Source organism: Coregonus clupeaformis, chromosome 16 (assembly GCF_020615455.1).
Source record: "Coregonus clupeaformis isolate EN_2021a chromosome 16, ASM2061545v1, whole genome shotgun sequence".
In the NCBI taxonomy this organism is placed as follows: domain Eukaryota; kingdom Metazoa; phylum Chordata; class Actinopteri; order Salmoniformes; family Salmonidae; genus Coregonus; species Coregonus clupeaformis.
Window position 1 is genome coordinate 8,405,800 of NC_059207.1, and position 26,109 is coordinate 8,431,908.

At 42.3% G+C, this 26,109-nt stretch overlaps 1 protein-coding gene across 2 annotated transcripts in view; it reads left to right on the forward strand.

The window, feature by feature from the left end:
- The window catches only part of aacs (acetoacetyl-CoA synthetase), a 74,599-nt gene that overhangs the window by 39,207 nt on the left and 9,283 nt on the right, over positions 1–26,109 (forward strand). For both annotated transcript variants that reach the window (XM_041900192.2, XM_045225606.1), the window contains exons 11-12: positions 12,478–12,542; positions 15,730–15,852. In XM_041900192.2, the coding sequence (XP_041756126.1) occupies positions 12,478–12,542; positions 15,730–15,852 (188 nt within the window). The remainder of the gene's footprint in view (positions 1–12,477; positions 12,543–15,729; positions 15,853–26,109) is intronic.

Genomic DNA, 26,109 nt, shown 5'->3' on the forward strand with positions numbered 1-26,109 from the left:
ATTAGACACTGGGGGATAATCCAGACATATTTAGTGAAGGGCCATTAGACACTGGGGGATAATCCAGACATATTTAGTGAAGGGTCATTAGACACTGGGGGATAATCCAGACATATTTAGTGAAGGGTCATTAGACACTGGGGGATAATCCAGACATATTTAGTGAAGGGTCATTAGACACTGGGGGATAATCCAGACATATTTAGAGACTAGACACTGGGGGATAATCCAGACATATTTAGTGAAGGGTCATTAGACACTGGGGGATAATCCAGACATATTTAGTGACTAGACACTGGGGGATAATCCAGACATATTTAGTGAAGGGTCATTAGACACTGGGGGATAATCCAGACATATTTAGTGAAGGGCCATTAGACACTGGGGGATAATCCAGACATATTTAGTGAAGGGTCATTAGACACTGGGGGATAATCCAGACATATTTAGTGAAGGGTCATTAGACACTGGGGGATAATCCAGACATATTTAGTGAAGGGCCATTAGACACTGGGGGATAATCCAGACATATTTAGTGAAGGGTCATTAGACACTGGGGGATAATCCAGACATATTTAGTGAAGGGTCATTAGACACTGGGGGATAATCCAGACATATTTAGTGAAGGGCCATTAGACACTGGGGATAATCCAGACATATTTAGTGAAGGGTCATTAGACACTGGGGAAAATCCAGACATATTTAGTGAAGGGCCATTAGACACTGGGGGATAATCCAGACATATTTAGTGAAGGGCCATTAGACACTGGGGGATAATCCATACATATTTAGTGAAGGCCATTAGACACTGGGGGATAATCCAGACATCTTTAGTGAAGGGTCATTAGACACTGGGGGATAATCCAGACATATTTAGTGAAGGGTCATTAGACACTGGGGGATAATCCAGACATATTTAGTGAAGGGCCATTAGACACTGGGGGATAATCCAGACATATTTAGTGAAGGGCCATTAGACACTGGGGGATAATCCAGACATATTTAGTGAAGGGCCATTAGACACTGGGGATAATCCAGACATATTTAGTGAAGGGTCATTAGACACTGGGGGATAATCCAGACATATTTAGTGAAGGGCCATTAGACACTGGGGATAATCCAGACATATTTAGTGAAGGGTCATTAGACACTGGGGGAAATCCAGACATATTTAGTGAAGGGCCATTAGACACTGGGGGATAATCCAGACATATTTAGTGAAGGGCCATTAGACACTGGGGGATAATCCAGACATATTTAGTGAAGGGCCATTAGACACTGGGGGATAATCCAGACATCTTTAGTGAAGGGTCATTAGACACTGGGGGATAATCCAGACATATTTAGTGAAGGGTCATTAGACACTGGGGGATAATCCAGACATATTTAGTGAAGGGCCATTAGACACTGGGGGATAATCCAGACATATTTAGTGAAGGGTCATTAGACACTGGGTGATAATCCAGACATATTTAGTGAAGGGTCATTAGACACTGGGGGATAATCCAGACATATTTAGTGAAGGGTCATTAGACACTGGGGGATAATCCAGACATATTTAGTGAAGGGTCATTAGACACTGGGGGATAATCCAGACATATTTAGTGAAGGGTCATTAGACACTGGGGGATAATCCAGACATCTTTAGTGAAGGGCCATTAGACACTGGGGGATAATCCAGACATATTTAGTGAAGGGTCATTAGACACTGGGGGATAATCCAGACATATTTAGTGAAGGGTCATTAGACACTGGGGGATAATCCAGACATCTTTAGTGACTCGACACTGGGGGATAATCCAGACATTTGGTGACTAGACACTGGGGGATAATCCAGACCTCTTTAGTGACTAGACACTGGGGGATAATCCAGACATTTGGTGACTAGACACTGGGGGATAATCCAGACATCTTTAGTGAAGGGTCATTAGACATTGGGGGATAATCCAGACATATTTAGTGAAGGGTCATTAGACACTGGGGGATAATCCAGACATCTTTAGTGAAGGGCCATTAGACACTGGGGGATAATCCAGACATCTTTAGTGACTCGACACTGGGGGATAATCCAGACATTTGGTGACTAGACACTGGGGGATAATCCAGACCTCTTTAGTGACTAGACACTGGGGGATAATCCAGACCTCTTTAGTGACTAGACACTGGGGGACAATCCAGACATTTGGTGACTAGACACTGGGGGATAATCCAGACATTTGGTGAGTAGACACTGGAGGATAATCCAGACATTTGGTGACTAGACACTGGGCGATAATCCAGACATTTGGTGACTAGACACTGGGGGATAATCCAGACATTTGGTGAGTAGACATTGGAGGATAATCCAGACATTTGGTGACTAGACACTGGGGGATAATCCAGACATTTGGTGACTAGACACTGGGGGATAATCCAGACATTTAGTGACTAGACACTGGGGATAATCCAGACCTCTTTAGTGACTAGACACTGGGGGATAATTCAGACATTTAGTGACTAGACACTGGGGATAATCCAGACCTCTTTAGTGACTAGACACTGGGGATAATCCAGACCTCTTTAGTGACTAGACACTGGGGGATAATCCAGACATTTAGTGAGAGGGACCACTAGACACTGGGGGATAATCCAGACCTCTTTAGTGACTAGACACTGGGGGATAATCCAGACATTTGGTGACTAGACACTGGGGGATAATCAAGACATTTAGTGACTAGACACTGGGGGATAATCCAGACATGTTGGCTGCTCTTCATCCCTCCTCCCTCTTCTTTCTCTTCTGTAACCGTCTATATTCCTCATCAGGGCGTTGTATGGTTTCCTGATGATGGTTGTCCAAAGAGGAATCTCAGACAAATTGTAGTAGTCTGAGTGTTGAACACTATCATGAAATGCTGAAAGCAGAAAAAAAACTACGTTATTTAGGCAGGGAGTCTCATTGAGACCAATGTCTATTTTTCAAGGGAGCCCTGAATGACAAGACCATCAGCAATTAGGTCCTGACCAACAATCTGAATTGGAGGCTGGCGTATGAGACACGGTTTCCTTGCTAACGAAATCACAACATGTCAAGTGATTTTTGTATTTTCTTCAAACATTCTTCTAAGCCTAACGTCGAGACAGCTTCGGGAGCAAAGTTGTTCTCGAGTCAAATCCCAAATGTTAGCTCTCTCGCTCGGTAACTTTCCTATCCTTCCCATCCCGCTTTGTGACCTGCTGGTAGAAGGTTGTTTGGATGATTGTCTGAAGGTTGTCAATGGGTTCTCTGATACAAGGTGCTTGTCTGAGCGATTGAAGGAGCAGGAGGAGACAGCCAGGAGGAGCTCACACCACATAAATGGCTGATCATTGATTTTCCAGGGAAGAAACATGGACAGAGACTGTTCAGCGGTGTAAAGGAACCCAATGAAGCACTCATTCAGCCAGCCCACTGTAAAAAAAACAAAAAAAAAGAAAGTCCTGTTTTAATATCTCTCCCATTGAATGGTGGAAGTAGATGGTAAAACAGGATCGATACATGTGATTGTCTTCCTCTTGTAGTCTACCTGAGAAGAAAGAAGAGCGCGAGAGAAAGGCGGGAGCGGGGGGAGTGTAGTCAAGGACAAAGGAGAGGTTGTTCCTCCTCTTCACCAGAGACCCATTGTTTCTCAGTCAGATGGATTTCCTGGGCAAAATTAGCCTTGTTTCTTATTTAACACTGGACAGTGCACTCACACACACACCAACATGGAGGACTTGTTGGTCTACAATACGAGGCTCCATTGGAAGGACTGTTGCTGTAATCCTATTGGAACCTGTGCAGCACGGTAGAAAACTAGGCATACCAGACTAGGCCCACGTTTTGCAGTGGAGTGAATGCCATATGCCCAGTTAGTCCACTGCATGTCATGTCTTAATGAGATGATGGGTGTATTGTTGGCATGTACAGTACATGGTCTTAAAACAAGTGTAAGCTAGTAATGATGACATTTTTTAAATACACACAATGTAGAAATCCATTGGGACCCATTGCTTAAGGCAATTATTTGGCCAATATTAAGGGCTAAATATAGTTTGTCCTAATGATAGTTTCTAGACTGTCGTCTAACATCACGGCTCATAGCTCTCCCAGTGTCATTGATGCGCAATGAGTGTGGGATATGCACTCTACAAATTAAATATTATTATTATTATTGATGTGTACAGCTGGGTGTTTAGTGATGCGAACAGCACCATCTAAAGGTTACAGGTGAAGGGTCGGGCCCAAACACAGCTGGGTGTTTAGTGATGCGAACAGCACCATCTAAAGGTTACAGGTGAAGGGTCGGGCCCAAACACAGCTGGGTGTTTAGTGATGCGAACAGCACCATCTAAAGGTTACAGGTGAAGGGTCGGGCCCAAACACAGCTGGGTGTTTAGTGATGCGAACAGCACCATCTAAAGGTTACAGGTGAAGGGTCAGGCCCAAACACAGCTGGGTGTTTAGTGATGCGAACAGCACCATCTAAAGGTTACAGGTGAAGGGTCAGGCCCAAACACAGCTGGGTGTTTAGTGATGCGAACAGCACCATCTAAAGGTTACAGGTGAAGGGTCAGGCCCAAACACAGCTGGGTGTTTAGTGATGCGAACAGCACCATCTAAAGGTTACAGGTGAAGGGTCAGGCCCAAACACAGCTGGGTGTTTAGTGATGCGAACAGCACCATCTAAAGGTTACAGGTGAAGGGTCAGGCCCAAACACAGCTGGGTGTTTAGTGATGCGAACAGCACCATCTAAAGGTTACAGGTGAAGGGTCGGGCCCAAACACAGCTGGGTGTTTAGTGATGCGAACAGCACCATCTAAAGGTTACAGGTGAAGGGTCGGGCCCAAACACAGCTGGGTGTTTAGTGATGCGAACAGCACCATCTAAAGGTTACAGGTGAAGGGTCGGGCCCAAACACAGCTGGGTGTTTAGTGATGCGAACAGCACCATCTAAAGGTTACAGGTGAAGGGTCGGGCCCAAACACAGCTGGGTGTTTAGTGATGCGAACAGCACCATCTAAAGGTTACAGGTGAAGGGTCAGGCCCAAACACAGCTGGGTGTTTAGTGATGCGAACAGCACCATCTAAAGGTTACAGGTGAAGGGTCAGGCCCAAACACAGCTGGGTGTTTAGTGATGCGAACAGCACCATCTAAAGGTTACAGGTGAAGGGTCGGGCCCAAACACAGCTGGGTGTTTAGTGATGCGAACAGCACCATCTAAAGGTTACAGGTGAAGGGTCAGGCCCAAACACAGCTGGGTGTTTAGTGATGCGAACAGCACCATCTAAAGGTTACAGGTGAAGGGTCGGGCCCAAACACAGCTGGGTGTTTAGTGATGCGAACAGCACCATCTAAAGGTTACAGGTGAAGGGTCGGGCCCAAACACAGCTGGGTGTTTAGTGATGCGAACAGCACCATCTAAAGGTTACAGGTGAAGGGTCAGGCCCAAACACAGCTGGGTGTTTAGTGATGCGAACAGCACCATCTAAAGGTTACAGGTGAAGGGTCAGGCCCAAACACAGCTGGGTGTTTAGTGATGCGAACAGCACCATCTAAAGGTTACAGGTGAAGGGTCGGGCCCAAACACAGCTGGGTGTTTAGTGATGCGAACAGCACCATCTAAAGGTTACAGGTGAAGGGTCAGGCCCAAACACAGCTGGGTGTTTAGTGATGCGAACAGCACCATCTAAAGGTTACAGGTGAAGGGTCAGGCCCAAACACAGCTGGGTGTTTAGTGATGCGAACAGCACCATCTAAAGGTTACAGGTGAAGGGTCAGGCCCAAACACAGCTGGGTGTTTAGTGATGCGAACAGCACCATCTAAAGGTTACAGGTGAAGGGTCGGGGCCCAAACACAGCTGGGTGTTTAGTGATGCGAACAGCACCATCTAAAGGTTACAGGTGAAGGGTCGGGCCCAAACACAGCTGGGTGTTTAGTGATGCGAACAGCACCATCTAAAGGTTACAGGTGAAGGGTCGGGCCCAAACACAGCTGGGTGTTTAGTGATGCGAACAGCACCATCTAAAGGTTACAGGTGAAGGGTCGGGCCCAAACACAGCTGGGTGTTTAGTGATGCGAACAGCACCATCTAAAGGTTACAGGTGAAGGGTCGGGCCCAAACACAGCTGGGTGTTTAGTGATGCGAACAGCACCATCTAAAGGTTACAGGTGAAGGGTCAGGCCCAAACACAGCTGGGTGTTTAGTGATGCGAACAGCACCATCTAAAGGTTACAGGTGAAGGGTCAGGCCCAAACACAGCTGGGTGTTTAGTGATGCGAACAGCACCATCTAAAGGTTACAGGTGAAGGGTCGGGCCCAAACACAGCTGGGTGTTTAGTGATGCGAACAGCACCATCTAAAGGTTACAGGTGAAGGGTCGGGCCCAAACACAGCTGGCTTTATATCATTATTCTGCCATAAAAAATAAGCCACTTTCTTCTGCCAATAAAATATCCAAATAAATGTTGGATAATGTATGGCTGCTTTTAGTTAATACCACTATATACAGTGCCTTCAGAAAGTATTCAGACCCGTTGACTTTTTTTCCACATTTTGTTGTTATTGCCTGAATTTAAAATGAATTCAAATGTCAAAGTGGAATTATGTTTCTATAATTTTTTACAAATTTAATTAAAAATGAAAAGCTGAAATGTCTTGAGTCAATTATTCAGCCCCTTTGTTATGGCGAGCCTAAATAAGTTCAGTAAACATTTGCTTAACAAGTCACATAATCGTGATTAACATGATTTTTGTATAACTACCTATCTCTGTACCCCGCACATACAATTATTTGTAAGGTCCCTCAAACATGTTTTCACTTTGTCATTATTTGGTATAGTGTGTAGATGGGTGAGAACAAACATATGTTGAATCCATTTTGAATTCAGGCTGTAACACAACCAAATGTGGAATAAGTCAATGGGTACCTAATCATTTTGATATCATGGATGGTCAGTCCTTGCATCCATTTCTCTGTCTATGAATTTGGGTGGTTAAATTTCTCCTGCCCCATCGCTCAGCTTTTTACCAAAATAGAGAGAGGGAGATGGCTTTGTTATTGTTTCTACTGCTGATTGGCGCTTTTAAGAGGCATTAGAAGAAGACAAGGATCGATCGAACGCATTTGGTGTGTCATCATAGTGGTCTCTGACTTGTGGTCAGACTCGCTCCGGTGGCACAAATTTAAATTTTGCACCTTTTTTCAATGCTTAAAAACAGAAAGGTGTCTGTATTCTTTCCCGCAAATATCCTTTCTGAAATTACAAGTAACACAATAAGTAATCATCAAGTTTTTCAAAATCAGATTACATGTAACTGGTTACATGAATTCAGTTACTCCCCAACACTGTCTGTATGGAGGAACGGTCTAAGATCCCTCACAATGTTTCCAACTCAAAAAGGCTGTGCCGTTATCCTCGCAAGGTGAGGTTTTGAAAACGGGTGTCAAATTTTTACCCCAATATTTTTTGAGAAAAAAAACGATTACTTGTTAAACCAAAAAATATCTGAGCAATTCTATTAGTATAAGACACAACATCATTTCCGATGTTTTTTTTTTTCTTCATACAATATCGCTCAGTATTTTAATTATTTATTGGATAGTCATTTTTGCTCATTTTTATCAAAGATGTAAATTTCTGACCCCACTGTGTGTGAGACTGGCTGGGCTAATGATATAAATGAAAGAAAAGTCACATGAGACAGGAAAAGCATTAAAGGTGCAATGCAGCCGTTTTTATCTCAATATCAAATCATTTCTGGGTAACGATTAAGTACCTTACTGTATTTGGTATTTTATTAGGATCCCCATTAGCTGTTGCAAAAGCAGCAGCTACTCTTCCTGGGGTCCACACAAAACATGAAACATGACATAATACAGAACATTAATAGACAAGAACAGCTCAAGGACAGAACTACATAAATGTACAAAAGGCACACGTAGCCTACATATCAATAGATACACACAAACTATCTAGGTCAAATAAGGGAGAGACGTTGTGCCGTGAGGTGTTGCTTTATCTGTTTTTTGAAACCAGCAATATGAGATGGAACAGAGTTCCTTTTGAATTTGTTCTGGATTTGTGGGCTGTGAAAAGACCCCTGGTGGGGTAAGTGTGTGTGTCAGAGCTGTGTGTAAGTTGACTATCCAAAGAATTTGGGATTTTCAACACAACGTTTCTTATAAAAAGAAGTGATGCAGTCAGTCTCTCCTCAACTCTTAACCAAGAGCGACTGGCATGCATAGTGATTGTTTTGAATTCAAATGGTTAAAAATAAACTAACTTCTCAGCAAAGAGCAATTTCTCAAGCAAGAATTTAGCTAGGACTGTCTGGGAGTGGTCTGAGTGGGGAGGGGAAAACTGAAAATGTTCTGTTATTGGCAGAGAGGTTCGGAACACTCCTTCTTATTGGTCTATTAACTAATTTACTGCCTGGTGATGTCACCATGGAAGGCCAAAACTCCATCCCACCAAAACAGGCTGACATTTCAGGCGGTCTTTTTCAAGCAGCTCTTACACTAAAAGGGCATTATCATAATTTTCACAGTATTGTTCCAACCTCATAGTGTGGAAATATAAATATATATAAAACATAGGAAAATCACGTTTTTGACTGCACTGGGCCTTTTTAAAGCACAGTTGTTCTGATTCTGATTTGATGATGTGTGGTTGAAATGAGTAACGACCTGTCGCTTGTCTCAAGGCCATTTCAACCCGTCATGGCATGCGTCCCTATGGGCCCTGGTTTAAAGTAATACACTATATAGGGAATAGGGTGCCATTTGGGACACATCCCAGTTGTTCATTTCCTTTAGCAGGGGTGGGCTGGGGTAGTGTGGGCTGGGGTGGGCAGTGCGACAGGAGATGGGTTTGACACCTCGTCACCTCACCCCTACTATGATATTACTTTGTCATGAACAGTTGACATCTGAACCCATCATGTCACCCTCTCACAGCCTTGGTTTGGGGCTTCTATTATGGGTTTTCGATCGCGACCTAGACAGGACAATCACGGTCACAAATCAATTTCTATTTATTGCGTGCTGCTGGTGGTTTTGCGGTCCACCTGGACAGAACAAGGACCGTTTATATTATTTTGTGTCCCGGCTGTCACAGTAGAAACAGTATACATTTGTTCATTGTCATTTAAGGTGTTTGTCGAACACGGCACACATTTTTCTAGAAAACTTTTCAGCTTGACTCGTCTTTGTCGATAGATTTAGAGTGTTATGTGCAGTGCCTTCAGAAAGTATTCACACCCCTTAACTTTTTCCACATTTTGTTGTGTTACAGCCTGAATTTAAAATGGATTAAATTGAGATTTTTGTCACTGGCCTACACACAATATCCCATCATGTCAAAGTGGAAGTGTGTGTGTGTATACACTACCGTTCAAAACTTTGGGGTCACTTAGAAATGTCCTTGTTTTCGAATTAAATTGATCAGACCTACAGTGTAGACATTAATGTTGTAAATGGCTATTGTAGCTGGAAACGGCTGATAAATAAATTGAATATCTACATAGGCGTACAGAGGCCCATTATCAGCAACCATCAGTCCTGTGTTCCAATGGCACTTTGTGTTTGCTAATCCAAGTTTATCATTTTAAAAGGCTAATTGATCATTTCAATATATTGGAATGGCCTAGTCAAAGCCCAGACCTCAATCCAATTGAGAATCTGTTGTATTTATTTTTTATTTTTATTTTATTTTACCTTTATTTAACTAGGCAAGTCAGTTAAGAACAAATTCTTATTTACAATGACGGCCTACACCGGCCAAACCCGGGGGGTGAATAGTTATGCACGCTCAAGTTTTCTGTTTTTTTTGTCTTATTTCTTGTTTGTTTCACAAGGAAAAAATATTTTGCATCTTCAAAGTGGTAGGCATGTTGTGTAAATCAAATGATACAAACCCCCAAAAAAATCAATTTTATTTCCAGGTTGTAAGGCAACAAAATAGCAAAAATGCCAAGGGGGGTGAATACTTTCGCAAGCCACTTGTGTGTGTGTGTGTGTGTGTGTGTGTGTGTGTGTGTGTGTTTATTATTTTAGTATTTTTTACACAGAGGAATAAAAAATGAACAGCCCAAATGTCTTGAGTCAATAAGTATTCAACCACTTTATGGCAGGCCTAAATAAGTTCAGGAGAATAAATGTGCAATACAAAAGTCACATTAAGTTGCATGGACTCACTCTGTGTGCAATAATAGTGTTTTAACATGATTTCTGAATGCTAACCAATTGACATAGTGAAAAGGAAGCCTGTTTGCAACAAGACTCGGTCTGCGTTCCACCAGACACTGGAAGATGAATTCAACTTTCAGCAGGACAATAACCTAAAACACAAGAAGACAGTGAATGTTCCTGAGTGGCCGAGTTACAGTTTTGAAAATCGACTTAATCTATGGTTGTCTAGCAATGATCAACAACCAATTTGACAGAGTTAAATTTTTTTTTGAAAAGAATAATGGGCAAATGTTGCACAATCCAGGTGTGGAAAGCTCTTACCCAGAAAAACGTACAGCTGTAATCGATGTCAAAGGTGCTTCTACAAAGTATTGACTTGGGTGTAAATACTTATGTAAATTAGATATTTATGTATTTATGTATCTAATTTTCAATACATTTGCAAAAATGTGTAAACATTTTTCACTGTCATTATGGGTGGAATAAAACATCAATTCAGAATTGTGGAATAAGTCAAGGGGTATGAATACTTTCTGAAGGCACTGTAGCTAGTGTAATTATTTCACATAAAAAGGAGCCATTTTGCGGGGCGTAGCCTATATTGTTTTTCTGTCAGTCACTTGATCAATGTATTTTTGCATCTCATGTCTTATTATCCCTTTTGTCTTATCCTTTGTCTTATTAACCTTTGTCTTATCCTTTATGGTCTTATTATCCTTAGTGTCTTATTATCCCCTCCTTTGTGTCTTATTATCCTGTCTTATTATCCTTTGTCGTATTATTCTGTCTTATTATCCTTTGTCTTAGTATCCTTTATGTTCAAATTATCCCTTCCTTTATGTGTCTTATTATCCTTTGTCTTATTATCCTTAATGTGTTTTATTATCCAGAGTCTTATTATCCTGGGTCTTATTATCCTTTGTGTCTTATCCTGTGTTTTATTATCCTTTGTGTGTCTTATTGTCATTTATGTGTCTTATTATCCTGTGTGTCTTATTATCCTGTGTGTCTTATTATTCTTTATATTCAAATTATCCCCTCCTGTGTCTTATGGTCTTGTCTTATTATCATTTGTGTCTTATTATCCTTTGTCTTATTATCATTTGCGTGTCTTATTATCCTTTGTCTTAATCCTTTGTGTGTCTTATCCTGTGTCTTATTATCCTTTGTCTTATTATCCCCTCCTTTATGTGTTTTATTATCCTGAGTCTCATTATACAGGGTCTTATTATCCTTTGTGTGTCTTATTATCCTTTGTCTTATTATCTCCTACTTTGTGTCTTATTATCCTGAGTCTTATTATTTTGTTTTATTATCCTTTGTGTCCTATTATCATTTGTGTGTCTTATTATCCTTTGTCTTAATCCTTTGTGTGTCTTATCCTGTGTCTTATTATCCCTTGTCTTATTATCCCCTCCTTTATGTGTTTTATTATCCTGAGTCTCATTATACAGGGTCTTATTATCCTTTGTGTGTCTTATTATCCTTTGTCTTATTATCCCCTACTTTGTGTCTTATTATCCTGAGTCTTATTATTTTGTTTTATTATCCTTTATGTGTCCTATTATCATTTGTGTGTCTTATTATCCTTTGTCTTAAAATCCTTTGTCTTATCCTTTGTGTCTTGTTATCCTGTCTTATTATCCTTTGTCTTATTATCCACTCCTTTGTGTTCTATTATCCTTTGTTTCTTATCTGTTGTCTTATTCTTTGTGTGTCGTATTATCCTTTGTCTTATTATCCTATGTCTTATTTTCCCCTCTGTCTTATTATCCTTTGTCTTATTATCCTTTGTCTTATTATGATTTGTCTTATCTTTTATCTTAATATCCTTTATGTTCTTAATATCCCCTCCTTTATGTGTGTTATTATCCCATCTTATTATCCCCTCCTTTGTGTCTTATTATCCCGGGTCTTATTATCCTGTGTGTCTTATTATCCTGTCTTATTTTCCTTTGTCTTATCCTTTGCGTGTCTTATCCTTTGTGTCTTATTATCATGTCTTATTATCCTGTGTATTATTATCCCCTCCTTTGTGTCTTATTATCCTTTGTCTTATTATCCCCTCCTTTATGTGTATTATCCTTTATGTATCTTATTAGCCTTTGTCTTATTAGCCGTTGTGTGTCTAATTAGCCTTTCTGTGTCTTATTAGCCACTGTGTCTTATTATCCCCTCCTTTATGTGTCTTATTATCCTGCGTCTTATTACCTTGTCTTATTACCTTGTCTTATTATCCTTTGTGTGTCTTATTATCCCCTCCTTTCTTTTTCTCTTCTTTAGCATCACTATTTTCGGGACAGGGGCAAAATGGCTGGCTGTTCTGGAGGAGAGAGATCTAAAGCCTGGTGAGTAGACACAGACAGGTATAGCAATGGTTAGTGGACAGGTACAGTGAGGGGGAAAAAGTATTTGATCCCCTGCTGATTTTGTACGTTTGCCCACTGACAAAGAAATGATCAGTCTATAATTTTAATGGTGGGTTTATTTGAACATTGAGAGACAGAATAACAACAAAAAAATCCAGAAAAACGCATGTCAAAAATGTTATAAATTGATTTGCATTTTAATTAGGAAAATAAGTATTTGACCCCCTCTCAATCAGAAAGATTTCTGGCTCCCAGGTGTCTTTTATACAAGTAACGAGCTGAGATTAGGAGCACACTCTTAAAGGGAGTGCTCCTAATCTCAGTTTGTTACCTGTATAAAAGACACCTGTCCACAGAAGCAATCAATCAATCAGATTCCAAACTCTCCACAATGGCCAAGACCAAAGAGCTCTCCAAGAATGTCAGGGACAAGATTGTAGACCTACACAAGGCTGGAATGGGCTACAAGACCATCACCAAGCAGCTTGGTGAGAAGGTGACAACAGTTGGTGCGATTATTCGCAAATGGAAGAAACACAAAATAACTGTCAATCTCCCTCGGCCTGGGGCTCCATGCAAGATCTCACCTCGTGGAGTTGCAATGATCATGAGAACGGTGAGGAATCAGCCCAGAACTACACGGGAGGATCTTGTCAATGATCTCAAGGCAGCTGGGACCATAGTCACCAAGAAAACAATTGGTAACACACTACGCCGTGAAGGACTGAAATCCTGCAGCGCCCGCAAGGTCCCCCTGCTCAAGAAGCACATATACAGGCCCGTCTGAAGTTTGCCAATGAACATCTGAATGATTCAGAGCAGAACTGGGTGATAGTGTTGTTGTCAGATGAGACCAAAATCAAGCTCTTTGGCATCAACTCAACTCGCCGTGTTTGGAGGAGGAGGAATGCTGCCTATGACCCCAAGAACACCATCCCCACCGTCAAACATGGAGGTGGAAACATTATGCTTTGGGGCTGTTTTTCTGCTAAGGGGACAGGACATCTTCACCGCATCAAAGGGACGATGGACGGGGCCATGTACCGTCAAATCTTGGGTGAGAACCTCCTTCCCTCAGCCAGGGCATTGAAAATGGGTCGTGGATGGGTATTCCGGCATGGCAATGACCCAAAACACACGGCCAAGGCAACAAAGGAGTGGCTCAAGAAGAAGCACATTAAGGTCCTGGAGTGGCCTAGCCAGTCTCCAGACCTTAATCCCATAGAAAATCTGGGGAGGGAGCTGAAGGTTCGAGTTGCCGAATGTCAGCCTCGAAGCCTTAATGACTTGGAGAAGATCTGCAAAGAGGAGTGGGACAAAATCCCTCCTGAGATGTGTGCAAACCTGGTGGCCAACTATAAGAAACGTCTGACCTCTGTGATTGCCAACAAGGGTTTTGCCACCAAGTACTAAGTCATGTTTTGCAGAGGGGTCAAATACTTTAAAATGCAAATCAATTTGTAACATTTTGACGTGCGTTTTTCTGGACTTTTTTTGTTGTTATTCTGTCTCTCACTGTTCAAATAAACCTACCATTAAAATTATAGACTGATCATGTCTTTGTCAGTGGGCAAACGTACAAAATCAGCAGGGGATCAAATACTTTTTTCCCTAACTGTAAAGCAATGGTTAGTGGACAGGTATAGCAATGGTTAGTGGACAGGTATAGCAATGGTTAGTGGACAGGTATAGCAATGGTTAGTGGACAGGTATAGCAATGGTTAGTGGACAGGTATAGCAATGGTTAGTGGACAGGTATAGCAATGGTTAGTGGACAGGTATAGCAATGGTTTTGTGTGGCTCAGTTGGTAGAGCACAGCACTTACAACTCCAGGGTCATGAGTGCCAAACTGCTGCTAAATGGCATCCAGTATAGCAGAGCATCTGATCATATCATCTACATGTAACTGCCAGAATAAAGGAAACCCCAACATAAAGTGTCTTAATAGGGCGTTGGGCCACCACGAGCCAGAACAGCTTCAATGCACCTTGGCATAAATTCTACAAGTGTCTGGAACTCTATTGGAGGGATGCGACACTATTCTTCAATTTGGTGGAAAACGCTGTCTTGGGCACCACTCCAGAGTCTCCTATAAGTGTTCAATTGGGTTGAGATCTGCTGACAGACGGCCATGGCATATGGTTTACATCATTTTCATGCTCATCAAACCATTCAGTGACCACTCTTGCCCTGTGGATGGGGGCATTGCCATCCTATGGGGGCATAGCCATGGTAGCCAAAATAATATCCAAAATAATGGCCTGCCCAGCATTTTTAGACATGACCCTAAGCATGATGGGATGTTAATTGCTTAATTAACTCAGGAATCACACCTGTGTGGAAGCACCTGCTTTCAATATACTTTGTATCCCTCATTTACTCAAGTGTTTCCTTTATTTTGGCAGTTACCTGTAGCTCTTAGAGGCCTCAGCCTGAGTGTGTCCCAGTGGGATGCTTGTTTTAAAGCACGGTCTGCGCTCCTCGTCACCTCCCCAAGCATTCATTCATTTAAACCTCCTCTCTGCTCTTCAGACGCTGGGTGAGTGAGTTGAAGAGGAGAATGATGATTAACTAAATTAGTGGAGAGGGCCATCTCTCCTCCTCCCTCGTTTAAACATCCAGATGAGCGTTAATAGCGTTGATGTATTCTACAGTCGGCTCCAGGGGCTCCACTAGTCCCAACCCACTCTTCTAATCACTACCCCATCTTTATTCATCGTGTGTATGTGCGCGCCACACACTATAGGCCTAGTGGCTATCTCAGTGGGGAGTTGGTGTGTTGGCATATGCTCCTGGTGAGTGGCTGATATTTTAGAGGATGGGGATGCTTCCTGGCCCCTCCGGAGGTCCTGTGCCTGGGTTGACATTTTTGGCTGACACCTGGTGGCCTGGTGGGGCGTGGGGACTCCCGTGGTGGGCTCAGATCTGGGAGGTACGCCTCTCCCAACCAGCCCAGCGGGGGGGGACGACGACACTGGCACCTCGCCCAACTTCTGTGTGGGCTCCGTCCCCCTCTTGCCCTGTTCATCCCAGTCAGCTGTAGTACTGTGCTGTAGTCTGTTCTGTGAGAGATCTTGGGCCCATATTCATAAAGCGTCCTGAGATGAAAAGGCTGTTGAGCGCTGGTCTGACATCCTAATGTATCTCTCCTCTCTTTCGGCGCAGCGAACACACACGCGCTGCAGACCCTGCACACCATCCTGTCCACAGGCTCGCCCCTGAAGCCCCAGAGCTACGAGTACGTCTACCGCTGCATCAAGAACAACGTGCTGCTGGGTTCCATCTCAGGTGAGTCCCACACCGCACGGCGTGACACAGTACAACACCAAGCAGCTGACGACGCGCACTAAAATTATATGTTTTTACATTTTACACAAGTTTGAAAACAAGAGGGGGAGAGAGGTAAGTGGGAGGAACAGTGGGAAGGGTGGATTGAGGGGCTTGAACCCCTGTCTCCGGTGGGGAGTATTATGTGATCATCCTTACCACCAGACTATCGGCTCTGAACAAATCACACAGTTCCAATCAACGCAGCAGCTTTGATGGGCAGGTGATGAGCTGATAAGACTATCCACAATCTATCTCTTATCTTCTTTGATTGGATTCCTGTCAACTCATTATTTCTGTAATATTTCTCAATTTCTGAAGAACTACTTATCAGTGTGGTCGAATTACTGCCAAATCCATTTTTCATTACAAATGTGTATACAGAGTGTGCGAAACATTAGGAACACCTGCTCTTTCCATGACATAGACTGACCAGGTGAATCAAGGTTAAAGCTACAGTATGATCCCTTATTGATGTCACTTGTTAAATCCACTTCAATGAGTGTAGATGAAGGGGAGGAGATAGGTTAAAGAATGATTAAGCCTTGAGACAATTGAGACATGGATTGTGAATGCGTGCCATTCAGAGGGTGAATGGGCAAGACAAAAGATTTAAGTGCCTTTGAACGGGGTATGGTAGTAGGTGCCAGGCACACCGGTTTGTGTCAAGAACTGCAACGCTGCTGGGTTTTTCACGCTTGGCTGGATGTCCACCACCCAAAGGACATCCAGCCAACTTGACACAACTGTGGGAAGCACTGGAGTCAACATGGGCCAGCATCCCTGTGGAACGCTTTCGACACCTTGTAGAGTCCATGCCCCGATGAATTGAGGCTGTTCTGAGGGAACCTAGAAGATTCTCAGTACTGCCAGATGACTGGTTGCCTGTCCGTTCGTCCCGATTTTAGCTGCACTCTAATTGGACGTTGCAAGCTATAAAAGCGGCAGGTGTGTATCTGAGGTCAGGTGAACTCTACGACTCAATAATTCACTCCTGGAGGAGATGACACCTTGTGATGTCCCTCTATGCCTGCTGTCTGTGTCACTTTCCCATCGGTGGTGGCGGGCACAAAGGAAGGAGGATTAACCCACTAAGCTAATGCCGTCGGGCACGTCTGATCCGCTCAACAGCACTCCTAAATTAGCATTATTACTTGAAGCTGCTGCCACTCAAGTCCACCGTGTGTATCTAACAGTGGGAACAACTTCCTGTAAGATTAGTTACTTCTTGTAAAAGTTTATTCTCAAGACAAAAAAAATATTTGAAAAAGTTTCTTCTCAAGACAGCCAGGACCAAAAGACTTCAGACACTCTGTACCAAGTTGTAGCTGTTCAAGTGCAACAGTTTGGCAACCCATCCGGATGCATTTAGTAGAAGCAGGCAGATTTGTACGACAGACTGTGAGGGATTGTCCGGAGGAGAATGTCTACCACACTACCAGCATCTTAAGCGTCGACATTACTGTAAATGAGTGTAGGTGTGAGCCCTGTTCCAGGAGTCTGGATGTGTCCCAAATAGCACCCTATTCCTGATGTTGTGCACTACTTTTGACCAGATATGGTCACATGGCCATAAGGCTCTGGTGAAAAGTAGTGCGTTATATAGGAAATGGAGTGCCATTTAGCACGCACCTTCTGTCATTGGTGGTGTTGGATGATTTCTTCCGTAGAGAAAAGGTTCAGCTTCTACAGTGCTTAGTGCTCAGTTGACAGACAGGCTTTCAGAGAGAACTCTTGACACCCTTAGCACCACTCGGCACTTAACATTTACAAGATGATTTGAGCGACGTTTCGTGACAGTGGACTCCATGTGTCTTTCTTTGAAATGTCAGCTGCCGCAGGCACAACTCTCGTCTGCCTGAAAGGAAGACACACAGCAAAGCAGACCGAGGCATCTTGTGTGTCTGACTGAATGCATGGCTGTGTGTGTGTTATAGAATGTGAACGCATGTTTTATATAGTGTGTGTGTGTTATAGAATGTGAACGCATGTTTTATATAGTGTGTGTGTGTTATAGAATGTGAACGCATGTTTTATATAGGTGTGTGTGTTATAGAATGTGAACGCATGTTTTATATAGTGTGTGTGTGTTATAGAATGTGAACGCATGTTTTATATAGTGTGTGTGTGTTATAGAATGTGAACGCATGTTTTATATAGTGTGTGTGTGTTATAGAATGTGAACGCATGTTTTATATAGTGTGTGTGTGTTATAGAATGTGAACGCATGTTTTATATAGTGTGTGTGTGTTATAGAATGTGAACGCATGTTTTATATAGTGTGTGTGTGTTATAGAATGTGAACGCATGTTTTATATAGTGTGTGTGTGTTATAGAATGTGAACGCATGTTTTATATAGTGTGTGTGTGTTATAGAATGTGAACGCATGTTTTATATAGTGTGTGTGTGTTATAGAATGTGAACGCATGTTTTATATAGTGTGTGTGTGTTATAGAATGTGAACGCATGTTTTATATAGTGTGTGTGTGTGTTATAGAATGTGAACGCATGTTTTATATAGTGTGTGTGTGTTATAGAATGTGAACGCATGTTTTATATAGTGTGTGTGTGTTATAGAATGTGAACGCATGTTTTATATAGTGTGTGTGTGTTATAGAATGTGAACGCATGTTTTATATAGTGTGTGTGTGTTATAGAATGTGAACGCATGTTTTATATAGTGTGTGTGTGTTATAGAATGTGAACGCATGTTTTATATAGTGTGTGTGTGTTATAGAATGTGAACGCATGTTTTATATAGTGTGTGTGTGTTATAGAATGTGAACGCATGTTTTATATAGTGTGTGTGTGTGTTATAGAATGTGAACGCATGTTTTATATAGTGTGTGTGTGTTATAGAATGTGAACGCATGTTTTATATAGTGTGTGTGTGTGTTATAGAATGTGAACGCATGTTTTATATAGTGTGTGTGTGTTATAGAATGTGAACGCATGTTTTATATAGTGTGTGTGTGTTATAGAATGTGAACGCATGTTTTATATAGTGTGTGTGTGTTATAGAATGTGAACGCATGTTTTATATAGTGTGTGTGTGTTATAGAATGTGAACGCATGTTTTATATAGTGTGTGTGTGTTATAGAATGTGAACGCATGTTTTATATAGTGTGTGTGTGTTATAGAATGTGAACGCATGTTTTATATAGTGTGTGTGTGTTATAGAATGTGAACGCATGTTTTATATAGTGTGTGTGTGTTATAGAATGTGAACGCATGTTTTATATAGTGTGTGTGTGTTATAGAATGTGAACGCATGTTTTATATAGTGTGTGTGTGTTATAGAATGTGAACGCATGTTTTATATAGTGTGTGTGTGTTATAGAATGTGAACGCATGTTTTATATAGTGTGTGTGTGTTATAGAATGTGAACGCATGTTTTATATAGTGTGTGTGTGTTATAGAATGTGAACGCATGTTTTATATAGTGTGTGTGTGTTATAGAATGTGAACGCATGTTTTATATAGTGTGTGTGTGTTATAGAATGTGAACGCATGTTTTATATAGTGTGTGTGTGTTATAGAATGTGAACGCATGTTTTATATAGTGTGTGTGTGTGTTATAGAATGTGAACGCATGTTTTATATAGTGTGTGTGTGTTATAGAATGTGAACGCATGTTTTATATAGTGTGTGTGTGTTATAGAATGTGAACGCATGTTTTATATAGTGTGTGTGTGTTATAGAATGTGAACGCATGTTTTATATAGTGTGTGTGTGTTATAGAATGTGAACGCATGTTTTATATAGTGTGTGTGTGTTATAGAATGTGAACGCATGTTTTATATAGTGTGTGTGTTATAGAATGTGAACGCATGTTTTATATAGTGTGTGTGTGTTATAGAATGTGAACGCATGTTTTATATAGTGTGTGTGTGTTATAGAATGTGAACGCATGTTTTATATAGTGTGTGTGTGTTATAGAATGTGAACGCATGTTTTATATAGTGTGTGTGTGTTATAGAATGTGAACGCATGTTTTATATAGTGTGTGTGTGTTATAGAATGTGAACGCATGTTTTATATAGTGTGTGTGTGTTATAGAATGTGAACGCATGTTTTATATAGTGTGTGTGTGTTATAGAATGTGAACGCATGTTTTATATAGTGTGTGTGTGTTATAGAATGTGAACGCATGTTGTATATTGTGTGTGTGCATGCGTGCACCTGTTTTTGCAGATATTTGCCCCAAGCCCTGGTTAAATACCTACCCTGGTTAAAAACTTACCCTGGTTAAATACCTACCCTGTTGTGTGTCTGTGTGTGCGTGGGTCTTAGCATAGGACAGCAGTGCCTGCTTCAGTCAGAACCTTTTAGCAGCCAGGACCACAGGCTGCTGACAGGGGTCTGCCTGATCGGTATTCCCTTCCTCCTGCTCCTCCTGTCCCCCTGCTAGCCGGACCCCTGTAGACTTTAACACGTTCACGGCTAAGACTCCCAACTCTAATATCCTTCCACCTGACTGCCATATGACCCCTTCTCTCATCTACTGCTTCCCCCCACCTCTCTCTATCTCTCTCGCGCGCTCTCTCTCTCTCAATTCAATTTGCTTTATTGGCATGACGTAACAATGTACATATTGCCAAAGCTTACTTTGGGAATGTACAATACTAACATAATTAATAATCAATATTGTCAACGGGACAACAGTAACAACAATAACCAAGGGTCAAAATAACAATTGAGCATAGAGGACATGCAGGTTGGTTGGTCTGTCAGACACTGTCCCTCATCTTATGGCAGGCAGCAATGTAGTGTGCTGCCAACCCACAGCTCTCTGCGTCCTCCCCCAACAGGACGGGTAGCCTATTCTCATCAGAGAGGTTTTTGAAACCTTGAAAAACTGTTTCAAATTTGGGAAAATTACACTAATGGTTTTATATTTTTGACATTTTGTCAGGAAATGCAGCTCTGTCTCAGGATCTGCTGTGGTGCAGTGGTTGCACAGCCTTTCCTCTACAGGGAGCCAGGTTTTCCTGTGTCTACCCTTCTCAATGGCAAGGCTGTGCTCACTGAGCCTGTAATTTGTCAAGGTTTTGATCAGTAACCATGGTCAAATAGTTAGCCACGGTGTACTGTCGATTTAGGGCCTGATAGCATTGCATTTTACTTTGTGCTTGTGTTTCCCAATAAGCAATGTAGTTTTGTTTTGACTGTGTTGTAATTTGGTTTATTCTGATTGATTGGATGTTCTGGTCCTGAGGCTTCAGTGTGTTAGTAGAACAGGTTTGTGAACTCAGCCCCAGGACCAGCTGGATGAGGGGACTCTTTTCTTTGCTCAGCTCTTGGCATTGCAGGGCTTGGTAATGATATGAGAGGGGGTCACTGTATTTTAGATGTTTCCTATTATTAGTGGATATTGGCCGAATTCTGCCCTGCATGCATTGTTTGTAGTTTTCCTCTGGACATGTAGGAGAATCTTACAGAACTCTGCATGCAGGGTTTCAATGGGGTGTTCGTCCCATTTGGTGAAATCTTGTTTTGCAAGTGGACCCCACACCTCGCTGCCATAAAGTGGAATTGGTTAAATTACATATGCAATTAGTTTTAGCCAAATTTGAATAGGTATTTCAATTTGAATTGGTTGGTTTTTTAATGGCGTAGAATGCCCTGCGTGCTTTCTCTCTGTTTATTCACTGCATCATTAAGGTGTCCAGTTGAGCTTATTTTTAAGCCTAAGTAATTGTAGTGTGTGCAGTACTCTATATATTTTGTACAAATTGAGAACTTTGGTCTAATTCCCTGAGATCTGGATCTTCTCTGGAAAATCATAATCTTAGTATTTTTGGAGTTTACTGCCAGGGCCCAGGTCTGGCAGTACTGCTCTAGCAGGTCCAGGCTCTGCTGTAGGCCATGTGCTGTGGGTGACAGCAGGTACAGGTCATCTGCGAAGAGCAGGCATTTAACCTCTGAATTGTGGACTAACACCAGGGGCTGGGGATTTTTCTAGAATAGTGGCCAATTCGTTGATGTAAATATGAGTGCAGGGCTCAGATTGCAACCCTGGCGAAGGCTCCGCCCCTGGTTAAAGAATTCTGTTCTTTTCTTGCCAATTTTGATGCTGCACGTATTGCCAGTATACAATGATTTAATTATGTCATGTTTTACCCCCTACACCACTTTCAATAACTTTGTAGAACAGTCCTGTATGCCAAATAGAATCAAAAGCTTTTTGGAAGTCGATAAAGCAAGCGTACATTTTGGTATTATTTTGGTGGACATGTTTATCTATCAGGGTGTGTAGGGTGTAAATATGATCGGTCGTGCAATGTTTTGGAATAAATCCAATTAGGCTTTTACTCAAGACATTGTGCTTATTAAGGAAGTTTAGGACTCTTACATTTATAATACTACAGAAAACCTTCCCTAGGTTACCGTTCACACAAATGCCAAATGTAATTGTTAGGGTCAAATTTGTCTCCGTTCTTAAAGATTGGGGTTGTGAGTCCTTGATTCCAGATGTCAGGGAAATAACCTACACTCAGGATCAAATTAAACAGTTTTAATATAGCCAATTGACATTTTGCACTAGTGAATTTGAGCATCTGGTCTGCATGCTTTTTTAAATTTGAGGGCCTGAAGTTTCTTATAGAGCTCCTGGTCAGTAATTGGGGAGTCCAATGGATTTTGATTGTCCTTTATAACTTTTTCTAATCTATTCAACTTCTCATAAATTTGGCATTGTTCTGCGTTTGTGTCAATTTGAACGGTGTTGTAGAGTGTTTTAAAATATGTCACCATTATGTATCACTAATTCCTCTTGTTTTGATTAAAAAAAAAAAAAAAAGTTTTTTCCAATTTTGCCAGAAGTTGTTTGTGTTTATGGACTCCTCAATTAGTGTCAGCTGCTTGCTGTTGTACTGTGCTTTATTGGTTCTGAGATTACGTTTATAGAGTTTTAAAGTCTCACAGTAATGAAGGCATAATTCACCATTATTTGGGTCTCTGTGCTTTTGGTTTGATAGTGTGTGTGTGTGTGTGTGTGTGTGTGTGTGTGTGTGTGTGTGTGTGTGTGTGTGTGTGTGTGTGTGTGTGTATGTATGTATGTATATATACACACACACACACACACACAGTGGGAAAAAAGTATTTAGTCAGCCACCAATTGTGCAAGTTCTCCCACTTAAAAAGATGAGAGAGGCCTGTAATTTTCATCATAGGTACACGTCAACTATGACAGACAAAATGAGAAAAAAAATCATCCAGAAAATCACATTGTAGGATGTTTAATGAATTTATTTGCAAATTATGGTGGAAAATAAGTATTTGGTCAATAACAAAAGTTTCTCAATACTTTGTTATATACCCTTTGTTGGCAATGACACAGGTCAAACGTTTTCTGTAAGTCTTCACAAGGTTTTCACACACTGTTGCTGGTATTTTGGCCCATTCCTCCATGCAGATCTCCTCTAGAGCAGTGATGTTTTGGGGCTGTCGCTGGGCAACACGGACTTTCAACTCCCTCCAAAGATTTTCAATGGGGTTGAGATCTGGAGACTGGCTAGGCCACTCCAGGACCTTGAAATGCTTCTTACGAAGCCACTCCTTCGTTGCCCGGGCGGTGTGTTTGGGATCATTGTCATGCTGAAAGACTCAGCCACGTTTCATCTTCAATGCCCTTGCTGATGGAAGGAGGTTTTCACTCAAAATCTCACGATACATGGCCCCATTCATTCTTTCCTTTACACGGATCAGTTGTCCTGGTCCCTTTGCAGAAAAACAGCCCCAAAGCATGATGTTTCCACCCCCATGCTTACCTATTGCAGATTCAGTCTTCCCAGCCTGGTGCAGGTCTACAATTTTGTTTCTGGTGTCCTTTGACAGCTCTTTGGTCTTGGCCATAGTGGAGTTTGGAGTGTGACTGTTTGAGGTTGTGGACAGGTGTCTTTTATACTGATAACAAGTTCAAACAGGTGCCATTAATACAGGTACCGAGTGGAGGACAGAGGAGCCTCTTAAAGAAGAAGTTACAGGTCTGTGAGAGCCAGAAATCTTGCTTGTTTGTAGGTGACCAAATACTTATTTTCCACCATAATTTGCAAATAAATTCATTAAAAATCCTACAATGTGATTTTCTGGATTTTTTTTCTTCTCAATTTGTCTGTCATAGTTGACGTGTACCTATGATGAAAATTACAGGCCTCTCATCTTTTTAAGTGGGAGAACTTGCACAATTGGTGGCTGACTAAATACTTTTTTTCCCCACTGTATGTGTTTGGGTAAAAATAACATTTTTGTTATATTCTATAAATTACTGACAACATTTCTCCCAAATTCCAAATAAGAATATTGTCATTTAGAGCATTTATTAGCAGAAAATGACAACTGGTCAAAATAACAAAAAAGATGCAGTGTTGTCAGACCTCGAATAACGCAAAGAAAATAAGTTCATGTTCATTTTTAAACAACACAATATTAATGTTTTAACTTAGGAAGAGTTCAGAAATCAATATTTGGTGGAATAACCCTGATTTTTCAATAACAGCTTTCATGCGTCTTGGCATGCTCTCCACCAGTCTTTCACATTGATGTTGGGTGACTTTATGCCACTCCTGGCGCAAAAATTCAAGCAGCTCGGCTTTGTTTGATGGCTTGTGATCATCCATCTTCCTCTTGATCACATTCCAGAAGTTCTCAATGGGGTTCAGGTCTGGAGATTGGGCTGGCCATGACAGGGTCTTGATCTGGTGGTCCTCCATCCACACCTTGATTGACCTGGCTGTGTGGCATGGCGCATTGTCCTGTTGGAAAAACCAATCCTCAGAGTTGGGGAACAATGTCAGAGCAAAAGGAAGCAAGTTTTCTTCCAGGACAACATTGTGCGTGGCTTGATTCATGCATCCTTCACAAAGACAAATCTGCCCGATTCCAGCCTTGCTGAAGCACCCCCAGATCATCGCCGTGCACTTCACCCCAGCTGCCGTTTGCCATTCTTTTTGTAGGGCACTCGATGTCATCCTATGGCTGTTGAGTGACATTCGAATGAGTTGGCGGTCATCCCGGTCAGTAGAGTCATTTTCGCCCCCTCTGCCAGTCTGTAGCTTTGTTGTCCCCAATGTCTGCTGCTTGACCTTGTTCTTATGAACCGCCGTCTTTGACATTTTAAGGATGGAAACAACCTGACGCTCACTGTATCCCTCTGCCAGTAAAGCCAGAATTGAACCCTTCTTTTCCTCACTCAAAACTTTCCTTTTCAACTCTTTTGGCATGGTCAATAGTTATTTTTGTAATGAATATTACTTTTGAGGTACTATTAGCACAGTTTTTGCCATCCAGCTGGTCCTATTGCAAGAGGATAGTGATGACCACAGCAGTGGTTTTTATACTTTTCCTCGTTAAATAAGATTTGGTTCATGTGATCACCTAATCAGTACCTAATTCAGTAGAATGAGGTGTGCCTGTGTTGGAATTCAACAGACACTGGAATGGAATGGCTGTCATACATGTAGAGATGCTGATTTAAGAAAATGTTGCATATATTCCTATTAATTGAACAAGTAAACTTTTAGTACAATAGGTGTGTGTGTGCGTGTGTGTGCACGTTTAGTGCAGATGTATTGGAGGAGCTTTTTAATCTCACTCAATCCTACAGGGTTCTCCTGTCCTCTGAGGACCTCCAAGTAGCTGCGCTAGTCCTGCTGCTGGGCCCTGTGGAGGGGAGGGGGGCTTCCTCTCTGGTCTGGTAGAGGTGGTGGTCTGGTGCGGGGTAGTAGGCTGGGCCAGGTTGAGTCTGGCTGCGCTGATGGTGGTGATGCTCTGGTGGTGGGTGGGGCCTGTGGGGTGCGCTGGGTCTGGTGGTGCGTTGAGGGGGCCTGGGGCTCCTTGGTGGTGCAGTGGTCTGGTGGGGCGTTGAGGGGGCCTGGGGCTCCTTGGTGGTGCAGTGGTCTGGTGGGGCGTTGAGGGGGCCTGGGGCTCCTTGGTGGTGCAGTGGTCTGGTAGGGCGTTGAGGGGGCCTGGGGCTCCTTGGTGGCGCAGTGGTCTGGTAGGGCGTTGAGGGGGCCTGGGGCTCCTTGGTGGCGCAGTGGTCTGGTAGGGCGTTGAGGGGGCCTGGGGCTCCTTGGTGGTGCAGTGGTCTGGTAGGGCGTTGAGGGGGCCTGGGGCTCCTTGGTGGCGCAGTGGTCTGGTGGGGCGTTGAGGGGCCTGGGGCTCCTTGGTGGCGCAGTGGTCTGGTGGGGCGTTGAGGGGGCCTGGGGCTCCTTG